Here is a 13,553-nt window from a genome sequence, read left to right on the forward strand (position 1 = left end):
TAAAACCGGTTTAAACCCCCAATGCTTTGCATGGACCGTTCCAAGGCGTTGACCCCTGCTTTATTCTTTTAGGTGTTATGTATGTTGTTTTGTATTGTGCTGTTTTGTACTCGGGCAGGAACGGATTTTTCGAGCGCCCGCAGATGATCATGCCCTCGAAAACGTGTATTATCTCTATATTATTTATTACGTATATATATTTGATAATTCAATACATGTTTAGTAGATCGATGATAAAAATACGATGAAAAGTGTAAACCGTTGTGCAATAGTTAATTGCAACAAAACGTCAATTACACTTGAATCCACGGAATCCAACAAATGTACTCTATATCATCTAAAAGTCAGCATTTCTGCAATTATGGCCGGATACTCTTCCGTAGATTTAAAAAAAAATTGAGCGTGACCCATCTTCTTTAGGTACGCGTTGTTTATTTTAATGCATATACATACTAAATCAATAAAAATCTTCCGACAAAACGTCTTCTTTGTTTAACTTGATTTCGGCTGCCACGGTGATTTCCAGAAAAAAAATCAGCGCGTCAAAAATTAAATCTGGCGCACATAGTGTGTATTGGCTGTTGTTGTAGAGAAATAGCGAGGTTCCCGGTTAAAGTATGTGTATGCATTATAATAAACAACGGGTAACTAAAAAACTAAATAAAAAATAAACATTGTCATCGAGCGCCGGTGGTTCCGACAGTTACAAAATAAACATTTAAGCAAAACATATTAAGCAAACGCCGAAATAATGACGTCACATTTATTGTCGGAACAAGTTAGGATTTTAATATTCCTCTGTTAGAATACTTGCCCAGTCATAATAGGGCAAGTTTATGATTATAATTTTGACGTTAAAACATTGATTTTGTCTTACTAGTAAAAATATTGGTTATTTCCTCATTTTTGTCAACCGGAATTAATTGTAAATGTATCTCCCAGGCACGCCATTTTGATGACGTCATCTACGATAGTGGCACGGTGTTCGTTCCACTAGTGAAGACGATAAACAGCGCGCTTGAAAATTGTTTTTAAACAACTTTCCCCACCTTGATCGAATCGCAACTTTTCACAGTAACCTTATAAACATTCAAACTTTTTGCCCAAAACAATCAGATATTCTTTTTTTAATTTTGTCTAGGTAAAATTTTAGATTAATGCTCTACATCTCCCGAATCCTCCGGATTTAAGCAATCTCCGCGCAGAGTTGTTGTTCTTTGCTCTCACAACCTAATGTAACCGCATTGTGTCACACCGGTCTTACTTAACGTAGTGACGTCACCATCTATGTATAGAATGAATGTAACCGTCGTGCAAGAGAGTGAATCGTCTGCTCATTTAGAGTGGATTTCCCCGTGTTCAGGAAAATCCTTGTCACGTGAAGCCACGTTAAGGAATGACGCTTTTGAGTTAAATTTAGAAAGCCACCTGGCGGATGTTTGAACAGCGGAAGCAGTCAAAGTAGCCATCTTGGAGATAAAAGGAGGGCCGATACCATTAAGCATACACCATTTTTTTGTCTAAAACGACGTTAATTATTCGACCCGTCTAGGATTGAGACAAGATTTTCACACAAGAAAGCATAATAATGAATCCGGAATAGTAAGTATGGTGAAAACTGTTTGAAATGATAAAGAAAACCTTATAGAACACGTCATCAAGAAAAGTCGCAAAATATTCTGGAATACGACAATTTGACAGATCGTATGACTTCAAAAATTAAGCACGAATGACACATCAATGGCATAGGCGCTCGATGTCAATGTTTATAATTTTTTATTATTATTATTATTTTGTTTTTAGTTACCCGTAGTTTATTATAATGCAAACACATGCTAAATCAATAAAAATCTTCCGACAAAACGTCTGCTTTAAAAAAAAGTTCGACTATGTACATAGAAATTGACAAGGTAAATCACTCGCCATTTTCTGAAGCAACGAAAGTGCATCATTATGCATAATTAAATCGCTGTCACCCCGCTCGCTTGTTGAAATCCGCGCGCAGGCCGGGAACCTCAATCTTTAAATATCAATAACAGTCATGTACATGCGTGTATTCACGATTTCGACATTGTTAAATCACGCGTAACGAGACTGCCCAGATAACACGAGATTAAGGGTTCGGGGGGGTTCTGCCAGTATTCGCTCTACAGTATACACACCTTACCTATCCGCTATATTGACTTTATAAATAAAATAAAAGCGATAAATTGCCGATTTGTAACTAATAAAAGCAATCTTTATTTTTATTATAACGTTCAACGACCATCTGCTCGATAATAGTTCAGTACCATTGTAATTAACGGCGCCGTAATTAACTACTGACAAAAATAACATGATCATACCTGACTGTACGGTGTGCAGAAACCTGTCAGAAATTAAAACAACTCCAGACTCTTATAATTTTTGAGTGCAAGTTTATTTAAACACACCCACTTATTAAAATTAAACCTTTTTTATATTAGCTCATTTTTCTAAATTTTCAGAAATAAAAACCAATTTGTATTTGCACATTTCAGTTAACCTTAGACTACTTTATTGTTAAATATGTTTGATTTGTAAATTGTATAATAAATTAATAATCTATATATTTTTATTAGTTCTGTTGCAAGCCTAATTTAAGTTAAATATGTTTGATTTGTAAATTGTATAATAATCCATATATTTTTATTAGTTCTGTTGCAAGCCTAACTTGTTGTGTTTTTAAAATTCATAAAAATCATATTGTTGACAACTATAATATTATTTAAGATCATTATTAAGCAAAAGTAAGTCCCCCAAATCAAATCAATATTTATTTATTGTCGGTATGGTATACAAACATTATAACTTAAGCTATGAATAGCTTTTGACCGACAGCTTACCCCGGCCAGCTAAACCGGTAGAGTGCTGATCTCTGACTCGCTCATGGGTGGGTAAGTTTAAGCCTCAACTCGGGTTCATCTCTTAGAAATAATTACACCTTAGGCTACCCTGTCTGTAACCCAAATTGCAGTCGAGGGTCACCGACATACATGTATCAAATACAATGTATGTGCTTATGTTAACATTTCCTGATGATTCAACCACTGAGCAGGATAACTAAGTTAACCCCATATTATTAATGAAAAAAATTAAATATACTATTAGATGTATCAAACAGACAAACCAACTAGTACCTACTAGTACTTTCATAAGGAACATCATTCATTAACCATCTATACTTCCAGGTCTTTTGGCTCTGCTACAACAACAGGAATTAGCGTTGGGTTCATGTTTTCTGTGTTAATCATAGGGATTACAATTTATAATATTTCATCCCAATAACAAAATCTTTATAATGATAGTATTCATTTTACAGTCAGGTTTTACTTCTATTAGGTTAAAAACTAAATAGTGAATCAGTTTTTGAGATGAGCTTGTACCAAACACACACACACAAGCTCCTGTAAATTTTATACACACTTTAATGAGCAAGTATTTGGACTGTCACAGTTATTGCTTGTTGGAATGTCTCAGACTAACCAGGATATACAAGCAGTCTTCACTTTAGCATTTTTGAACAACTAGCCTGAATCTTTATGCATTAATAGAACAGATTAAAATACCCACTAGCCCGACTATATGAATCAGGAAATTTTAACAGCCCAAATTGAATACATTTCACTAGCCCCGGGCTGTTGGGCTAGGGGTTAGCGTCAAGACTGTAAAAGCAATAACAATTGTTCAAACATTGATACTTGTCTTGTTTTGAACAAATCTGCCATGACGGGTAGTTAATAAGTATAGCCCAACAAACAACCAGTTAAGGATGACTGTGATACTGCTGAAAGTTTCACCAGTATGGATATTTAGCCAATGGACATTTGACCAGGGACACTTTATTTAATTCGAAGTAAATGTTTTCTTAGCAGTTTTAATAGTCATGTCAACACATCACATGTTATGTTAAATGACTACATGACAACATTGGATGTGTAGCAACTTAAACCACCATCCATTTTATTATATTTCTGAATGTGTAGGATATTTTTTAATGTAAGGGTATGAAGTAGACACACATCTGAAGTATCTTTATTTTATTTTTTTCAAAGAAGATAGTTATGTAACTGTGGTGATGTATAATATTAATTGCAAGAGTTAATAACATTCCAGGTGTAGAATTCTTGAGCGTCATGCAGAATGAGATACAGTATTCCAGTTTCTGACTTCTGTTGACACTGTGATGTTCCTGAAAAAAAAGGTTTCTAAGTTATAACAATAAACCATTCAATAACATTTAAAGACAGCATTGTTATCTGTTTTAAAATAATTGTTCTTTTCAAAGAAAAGTATTTTACCAAAGGTAATCAAACTTCTAATTTGCCCAAACTTAACAAATAATATATTTTTCAATACCCCACCCGCTTTTGGCATGTTTCGTTTTTACCTACTTTAAACACAATAAAATCGAAATAAAGCATAAACATGAACTACAATTAAATCAAAGATACTAAGCTAATAACAAATTACAAAAAAATCATACCATATAAGTTATATCTGCAAATTATTGGGAAATTATAATTGCATCAACACAGAACTCTATGCAGACGCACTGCAGTAGATGATCGAGTACCCCCCCGACCTCACTTAATCCACTCAGAGTTGTCTCCCTTAAAATAATGTCGAAAAGGTCAATGCCTATAGCCTATAGAGACCTCCACAAACGATGTGATAAATTCCTGTAACTATTATTTCACTCACTTAATGGGTTAATCAACAAAACATGTTGTAAATTGCATACACATGAATCATTCCTTACCAATTGTTTAACTGGATTTGGTCTGCCATGGTGGTTTCCAGAAAAAAAAATCACCGATTCAAAAATCAAATCTGGCGCCCGTAGTGTTTGTTGACTGTTATTGATATTTAAAGATCGAGGTTCCCGGCCTGCGCGCGGATTTCAATAAGCGAGCGGTGACAGCGATTTAATTATGCATTATGATGCACTTCCGTTGCTTCAGAAAATGGCGAGTGATTTACCTTGTCAATTTCTATGTACATAGTCGAACTTTTTTTAAGCAGACGTTTTGTCGGAAGATTTTTATTGATTTAGTATGTGTTTGCATTAAAATAAACTACGGGTAACTAAAAACAAAAAAAAATTATTATAATAAAAATAAATATAAACATTGACATCGAGCACCTATGATCAATGGTGTCATCTTCTATCAAAAATGTGATCGTGTTTAAAAATGACGTTTTGTACTAATTCGTACATTCAGTAAATTGTTTTATTACATTACCCCACCCATTAACACCTATTTACTGAATAAAAAACTTCTTAATAAATTAATTCGTTCTGCACTTTACTTTGGTCCAAAATATTTTATAGAGAAGGAACATTTGACAATTTATGATATGGTGCTTCCAACAATAGGTACAGTCGATTGGTGTATAGCGGATTTTAGCGAGTAACGGATAGGTTAAACGTTTTTTGCAAAATACTTTTATTTATGCTAAGATTTATAGTTTTCTATGAATTGAATACAAAAAGCCTATCATTGTGAAGTAGATTCATGTTTTTGTTAACGTGTTTCAATGTTTACAACTGTTTTTTTTTCGAAAGCAAAACAAGGTCACATTATGTACGCACCGTTTTTGTGACGACAGGAAAAGTTCAGATGAATGGTTTCTTGAATTTTGCAGATTTTGTTTGGGAAACATAATGTTCATTGATGTAATAGTTTAGTATTTTGTGTCCTTTACAAAAGTAAGAATGCTCAGAAACCAAATTGATGCGTACTATATAAAATAAGCATGAAAGCTGCAACTCGGGATTTAGTGAATAACGGACATAAGATGACCCATATTCAGGAATGTGGAGATTGTCTCAAAATTAATATAAACTCAATTGAAGTTGTCCAATACACATGTGGTTAGCGTGTGGCTATGCTATTATAGTGAAAACAACATTTTTGATGAAAAATAATCAAATTATAACGAAAAATCGATTTATCTGAAAACATATTTTTCACTATGGAATCTATATATATAACAAGGTATTCAACTCAAAATGACCCGAATATATGGTGCATCGCTTTGAACAGCCATTTATTCATCAATTGTGCAGCGATTTCCCAATCTCTTGCACGACGGTCACATTACATTCACCTCTGTGTTGGCCTCAGAACGGACTATTGTTATGAAAGCGTCTCATTTACGTCATGATCATTCCAAGCGTTCATCATTGAGGTTACAGAATACTAAACAATCTCTTGCACGACGGTTACATTGCATTCACTGCATTAAAGAGAACCATCTCATAACATGATATCTTATATCAGTCTTAATTAATTATTATAAAATTGATATGGTTTTTTGATGTTAAGAAACCAACATACATACACACGTCGAAGCAATTCCTTACGTCACTCAAAAAAAATATGTTCAATTGTTTACATTTGTGAAGTGCGTGGAATGATTCCATCTGCGTAAATGGGCAATAAATTAGTTCCAAAGAGTTGCATTAAAACTCGCAAGTTTTTGCACGATTTATCGTACATTTAAAAGTCATATTTCTTAATTTAATGCATGCGATCTTAAATATCCAATCAAATATACGTTGAATGCGTTTGTTCGGTTTTATCTATTTTATAGACAAAATGGAGGGCTGAGACTTTTGCAGAGTTGTATGTGAGAGGAAGGAACGACAACTCTGCATGGAGATTGGCGATTTCCATGAACTTGGTCTTATTAAATGCAGAAATGAATTCCCTTTCTGGAAATGTACATATATTGCAATTATTTTTATGCCCCCCTTCGAAGAAGAGGGGGTATATTGCTTTGGACATGTCGGTCTGTCGGTCCACCAGGTGGTTTCCGGATGATAACCCAAGAACGCTTGGGCCTAGGATCATGAAACTTCATAGGTACATTGATCATGACTCGCAGATGACCCCTATTGATTTTGTGGTCACTAGGTCAAAGGTCAAGGTCACCGTGACTGGAAATAGTAAAATGTTTTTTGAATGATAACTCAAGAATGCATACACGGCCAACAGGGCACACTCTGAACAATATTACTTTAGCAACTGGTCTGTAATCCTAAATCTATAATTATAATTCCAATGAAACATCATTCTTTTAGTAAAATACAGTGGATCAGTAAAAATATTATCAGAATATGAGATTTTTTGTATATTTAGTATATTAAATATTGTGTTAATGTTTAATTTTGTTGATTAATATAAATATAAGCAGGACAGGGGAGGTAATTGTTACAGCATTTGCCTCCCTTGTAATATATTTAAATTTTACCAAATGTAAAGCTAACTTCATTTTTGTAATGCATACTACTACTACTACTACTACTGCTGCTGCTACTGCAGCAGCTGCTGCTGCTGCTTCTACTACTACTACTACTACTACTACTACTCTACTACTACTCTACTACTACTACTACTACTACTACTAATACTACTACTACTTCTACTCCTCCTCCTCCTCCACCACCACTTCCACCACCACCACCACCACCGTTCACAGTGACAAAAAACGTATTCACACAATGGCTGCTACTACAACTTATAGCCCATATAGGGGGGCATGCATGTTTTACAAACAGCTCTTGTTTACAAATGCTGTGTCAAATTTCAAGAAATAACACGATACAAATGTAATCCGATAAATGCCTAAGCGATCCGGTAATGGCTGAATCAGTGTACCATGAAATTCGCGCTGTAAACAAATAACTTTTCGGAAATTTAAACCGCTGGCATGTTTCAATAGGAAAGACATGTGTCTATCTAGGTTTAATGGTTTAATTACTGAATGCATGGTGTTTACATTGAAATGAGACTCGAAGTCCTTAGCTATCCGTTATACACCAATCGACTGTAGTTGTTCTTTTAGAGACGTTTGAAAAACATATTTTCGGCATCAGTTGTCTTGCATCATCTGTATTTATTTTCTAACCATTTATTTTTTAAGATCTGTTGTCTTGAATCATCATTTGACTCGCTGTATTTATTTCATAGTCATTTAGTGTTTTAAGATAAATCTTATGAAAGTATTTGTTTTTGTAATAGAACTATCATTAAGGTTTCAAGAGCTGGGCAAACCAAAAACCTATAGAATACACAGATTGGACACTGTCGTCTTCGCTATAGCGATATGCGATAAAATCTAACGGCGGACGCGAGTCACGTGACATTGATTTTGGAGATGCCGGTGTGCCATTAGATTCTTCCATGTTCCAGCTACTGTCGGCCATTTTGTTTTAAAGCAATCAATTATGGGCAAAGTCGGTCGCCGCAAACAGACATATTGAATATTTTTTTGTGTAAATAAAAATAAGTTTTTATTTTCTTTGTTGATAATGCTTCAGGATTCGGTAGTTATTATTCTTATGTATTATTAATTTATCGGAATTTGAAAGAGAACAATGGATTTGTTCATTTCGATCATTTTTGAAAAATTGAAAGGACCAAATGATTTTTTTTTAAACTTCTTCATTTCTTAAGTAAGATGGTTATGCTAGGTGAGATGTTAATCTAGGTACATGTATGATTTATAAAAAGTAGACGAAAATAAGGCATTTTAAAGGATTTTGCCTTTGTACAATTTTTGTACTGTTATTTCATTCAATCATTTTCACACCTGTCACCAAAGTGGTTTGTTTCTTTTTGAAAAACTTTTCTATGTCTCATCCCAAATCATTGAAGTATGATTTTTATGCTAGGAGAGATGTTAATCTAAGTATAAATTACAAAAACGTAGAAGAAAGTGTTCAATTTAAAGAATTTGGCCTTATACAATGTTGGTACAATTTTAAGCTCTTTTCCTCTGTTGTACACGATTGCTGTCAAACGTGTTTTTGTTCTTTTTGATAAACTTTCATTTTTCATCCCAAATAGATGAAGTCAGATTTTTATGCTTGGTGATATGTTTATCTAGGTTTGAATAAAACAAACTGGAGGAAAAAGTTCATTTTAAGGATTTTGGCCTTGTACAAAGTTGGTACAATTTTTAGCTCTTATACCCTATTGTACACACCTGTCGTCAAACGTGCTTTGGTTCATTGTGAAAACCTTTGTCATTTTTCATACAAACATAACATCTTCTTCAGTTCGCTAATTGATCTGATAATTAACACGCGCGTGAAATGTTTGTTTTATTTTATTTTCGCGAAATCCTAGTCCATGACACTTAATGAGAGCTTTTATTTATTACCAATAGAAAAAAAAACTTGGTTACAAACACAACTTTAATAACCTATAACTCATGAATAAGATCTAAATAAAAAAAAGAGAATTGAAAAATTGAAAAAATCCTCAGAATCAATATTGAAATAAGACTAACTGAAACCGTTTTTGGATCGAACGATCATAGCATTTATTATACTGTTATGTTGTTTTTATCAGAGACCTAGATCTATGTGTCCACATATATCTATCCGTTTTGAAATAATATTATTTTATAAGGTTTTAACTGTTTGAATTCAAAATGTATAGAAGAAAATTTATCAGCAAAAGCCTTTCAAATAATTAATTCATCGGCATTCTAGCCGCAATTTGGAAATTCTTATAGCGCTATTACTTCAACGATCGCGGCATTATAAATTCTTATTTAAGGTAAATAAAATCGAGATTTTGTAAAAGCATAATTACTCGTGTTTCTATGAAACTTTATTTTATAAAAATCGGATCATTATTGACCAAGTTACAGCCGCCTTTCTATAGCGCCGTAACATTTTCGCATAACTTTGCTCGATAATGGTAGCCGTTGCTACTGGACACGTCGCTATCTTATAGCAATCGTGATACATCGGCTATCTTCGGACTCCTCCGATTTATTTATGGAATAAATCGTCTGCTGATCCTAAGTGTTCTTATCAGTTTCTCGACCACGTGACCCCGCCGCGAGATAGCCCGATAAGGCGCGAAGTTTCCAATCTGTGTATTCTATAGGTCTTTGGGCAAACACAGTGTGCCACATACATGTTTAAATACTTCTGGTGTGCTTTAAAACAAAAAACATTTATGCAAAAATAAACCTCAGTAAACAGCATACAAAGAATAGGGCCAAACAAAAAATAGGTCCGTTTTTGGCCCGACCGTGTCTCCCTAATCAGCGCCGACCCTCAACTTTTTATTGGGGTGGCCAAAAAAGTAAATAAAATTCTTCATTTTCGTTCATATAAGATGTTATATCAAGCAAACAAAGCCAGGGTGTTTTTTTTACTAAGAAAGTGACGCCGATATTCGGCGTCTTCCCCTACCAGAATTTTTCCCCTAAAACTACCATTTCCCCTCCAAAAATATAATTTTTCACCAAAATATAATATTTTACCCTCAAAGAAATGTTTTTTTCTTTTGGGAAGTAGACACTTATCCTATTTGTACCATGTACAACGGTCTCGCTCTCTCTCTCTCTCTCTCTTCCGACGAACACTCAAATCTGGGAATCCCAGTGATTCTATATATAGCTCTTAAATTACGTCATGGAAACCGGGCAACTAATCGTATTAATCATGTGACTATTTTACTGGATTCCGGTCTTGCACGAGAAGGGTGTTTCGTCAATTAATTACCGGAAACCAGTCGAATTTTCATCCGGGTTATGTGAAAGCCAAGATATAAACGTTAAAACAGAAAAAAGTCTCACAATTGGCGTTCATACACGAACAAAATAAAACGTCCCGACTCAGAAAATATTAATTGCGTTGACGCATTTTTAACCAGGTTTTCCGAAGGAAAAAACTGGTTATTAGATTGGCGAATGCGGGCGGGCTGGCTGGCTGGCGGGCGGGCTGGCGGAATAAGCTTGTCCGGGCCATAACTATGTCGTTCATTGTCAGATTTTAAAATCATTTGGCACATTTGTTCACCATCATTGGACGGTGTGTCGCGCGAAATAATTACGTCGATATCTCCAAGGTCAAGGTCACACTTTGAGTTCAAAGGTCAAAAATGGCCATAAATGAGCTTGTCCGAGCCATAACTATGTCGTTCATCGTCAGATTTTAAAATCATTTGGCACATTTGTTCACCATCATTGGACGGTGTGTTGCGCGAAATAATTACGTCGATATCTCCAAGGTCAAGGTCACACTTTGAGTTCAAAGGTCAAAAATGGCCATAAATGAGCTTGTCCTGGCCATAACGATGTCATTCATTGTGAGATTTTAAAATCATTTGGCACATTTGTTCACCATCATGGGACGGTGTGTCCCACGAAAGAATCACGTCAATATCTCCAATGTCAAGGTCGCCACGACTATAGATTTAAAAAAAAAAAAAAAACTTACAAAGGGGGTTAATTTTTTTTGGTCATTTCAAAGTTCAGTTTGAGTTTTCTCCCTTTATCAGATTTTTTTTTCACAATGAAAACCTGGTTTTGTGACAATTTTGTCCCTTGTTTAAGAATGAATCAGGGATTTCAATAGACGCAGAATCCTGCGTTTTGACGCGAGCAAATTAAAAATGACTTGTTTTTGACGCAACCCTTTTTTGTGTTGCGCGTCAATTTGACGCATCGAAAATTTGATCTGTGCGTCAGTCAGTTATTATCTCGAGTTACATGGTAATAGATCCCACTGTGCTCCTATTAAATTGAAATTAATGTTTCAGTATTTAAAACTCGGTCTATAATCGAGGGGAATACCCCGTGCGTTGTTTATCTTATCTCTTCCAATACACATGTCACCGTCTAAATAGTGCGTGCGCACTAACTGGGTAGCCGCAGCAACTACATGATGATTGATTAACCATCCGATAATTGCAGGTTTTTTGCAGACGGCATGGTTAAAGAAAGTCGGCAAAAATAATTAAAGAAAAAAAAAAATTGATCTATTAATTACGTAGATCCACTATTAAGTCCAGCGAGTTTTGTCAGTTTGTTAATCCACCGAAAATTACGAGTAACACCCATCTTATATAAACTGGAATCACAGTTCATTTATTATACTAACAAGTCATAATACTACACATAAACATTGAGAAAACACATTTCCTTGATTAGATATAAATTATCCGAGTAGAATTAAATTGCTACGTCATGACCTTCGACATTGTAAATGGCGGACGTATTGTAAATTAACATTCAACCCGCGTTCAAATAAAACAATGGTTATTCAATAATGGAGAAAGCCTAAACTGGATTTAACAAACATTTGATAAGGTTTGTTAAACCAGATAACAACAAGGAAAATTTGGATTATTAAAATTAAACTACTACTGGTATAAGGCATTCTTAAGTGTATGTATTTCGGACATGTATAATATTCGGATAAACATTAATAGATATACTAGATGTTCCATTCATTTTGATTGTGTTTTTGTACAAAAGCTATCATAGGGATGATGATAAAATAATGAGGATAAATATGTGATGAAAAGGTGCTACCGGTACATATCTTAATTTACTTAAATGTCTTAAAGGACTAAAATGTGTTATGATGAAGTAGATTTTAAAGAGCATTTATTGTTTTTACAAATAAACATTGTATAGTGATAGAAATAATAAAAGTTGTAAAATGAACATGTTTTGTTTTTGAAAAAGTCGATATTGTTCGCACAAATTATTAATATTTTGTCCTTATCTGTGTGTACCAATTCATTAAAATATGTTGTTTTATGTATCATGGTATTTTTATTTAATAAAGCAGTATAACTTTTTAAGATATTGTGTTTCTCTTAGAGCATAGTTTTATCTAACAAAAATGAATATTACAGACAAAAACGCAATTAACGCACTTCAAAATGACTCCAGCATTTTTCAATTTGACTCCTCAAAATTTCAGTCCAGGGGTCATTGACTCCTGGTTTTTAAAATCTATTGAAATCCCTGATGAATCATCAAAAACTGTTGAAACCCAGCAGGATTCGGAGGTACATGTTATCAACATCGATTAATACTGTCGGATTATTGTGAAAGTGAAAGTAGACAATCGGCAGCTGCCGCACCTTTCCCTTCCAATACTGTAGCAGATCTAGATCGTCAACCCATTCATCATGAAATGGAAATCACAATATTGACATCGTTCCCCTGCCCCAGTTGAAAACATTTCCCATTATAAGATCTACCCCTGCAACTTTATTTAGGACTTTGACTTTAATATCATACTTGTTCTTGTGTTTAAGAACAAAAAGGTCAGAGACATGCCTCTTTTTCTAAAAAAAACCCTGAAGTCTGAAGGCGAGTAATAGACATTGAAATGAACAGTTTTTATTTTTTCCCCAAATATGTCTCTTTCGCGCTCGATTTTCCCCTTTTACCCAGCGTCCAGCGTCTTCCCCTTTTTCTATAAAAAAACCCTGAAAGCATATATATACATGTATTTCTTATTATAAGCTTTAGTAGCCTTCCATTCTATTACCCATAAAAAAACACACTACCTACCGACCCTGTTTTTTTTTTTGCAAGGAGACCAGAAACGGACCTATTTTTTATTTGGCCTAGGCAGGAATAATTGCAATAGACAATCCCAGAAATCAATACCTCCCGGATTACCCGCCCCTGAATACTCGCGCGCGCCTCCAAAACAGTACTAAAGAAAAACACAGGGATGTGTTTGTATAGGTCCCTGAACA

General features: G+C 34.5%; 1 protein-coding gene and 1 long non-coding RNA gene across 2 annotated transcripts in view; one reads left to right on the forward strand and one right to left on the reverse strand.

The window, feature by feature from the left end:
* Positions 1–1,422: 1,422 nt before the first annotated feature.
* Positions 1,423–13,553, forward strand: part of LOC127872918 (ras-related protein Rab-1A) — a 34,578-nt gene continuing 22,447 nt past the window's right edge. Inside the window, exon 1 of the mRNA XM_052416457.1 lies at positions 1,423–1,602. Within this exon, the coding sequence (XP_052272417.1) occupies positions 1,589–1,602 (14 nt within the window). The 5' untranslated portion in view covers positions 1,423–1,588. The remainder of the gene's footprint in view (positions 1,603–13,553) is intronic.
* LOC127872935 (uncharacterized) lies at positions 4,046–4,652 on the reverse strand. The gene is made up of 2 exons (XR_008045840.1): positions 4,505–4,652; positions 4,046–4,210 (listed from the first exon to the last, which is right to left on the reverse strand). It is a non-coding gene; the product is annotated as an uncharacterized LOC127872935 (long non-coding RNA).

Source organism: Dreissena polymorpha, chromosome 3 (genome assembly GCF_020536995.1).
Source record: "Dreissena polymorpha isolate Duluth1 chromosome 3, UMN_Dpol_1.0, whole genome shotgun sequence".
NCBI classification, from domain to species: domain Eukaryota; kingdom Metazoa; phylum Mollusca; class Bivalvia; order Myida; family Dreissenidae; genus Dreissena; species Dreissena polymorpha.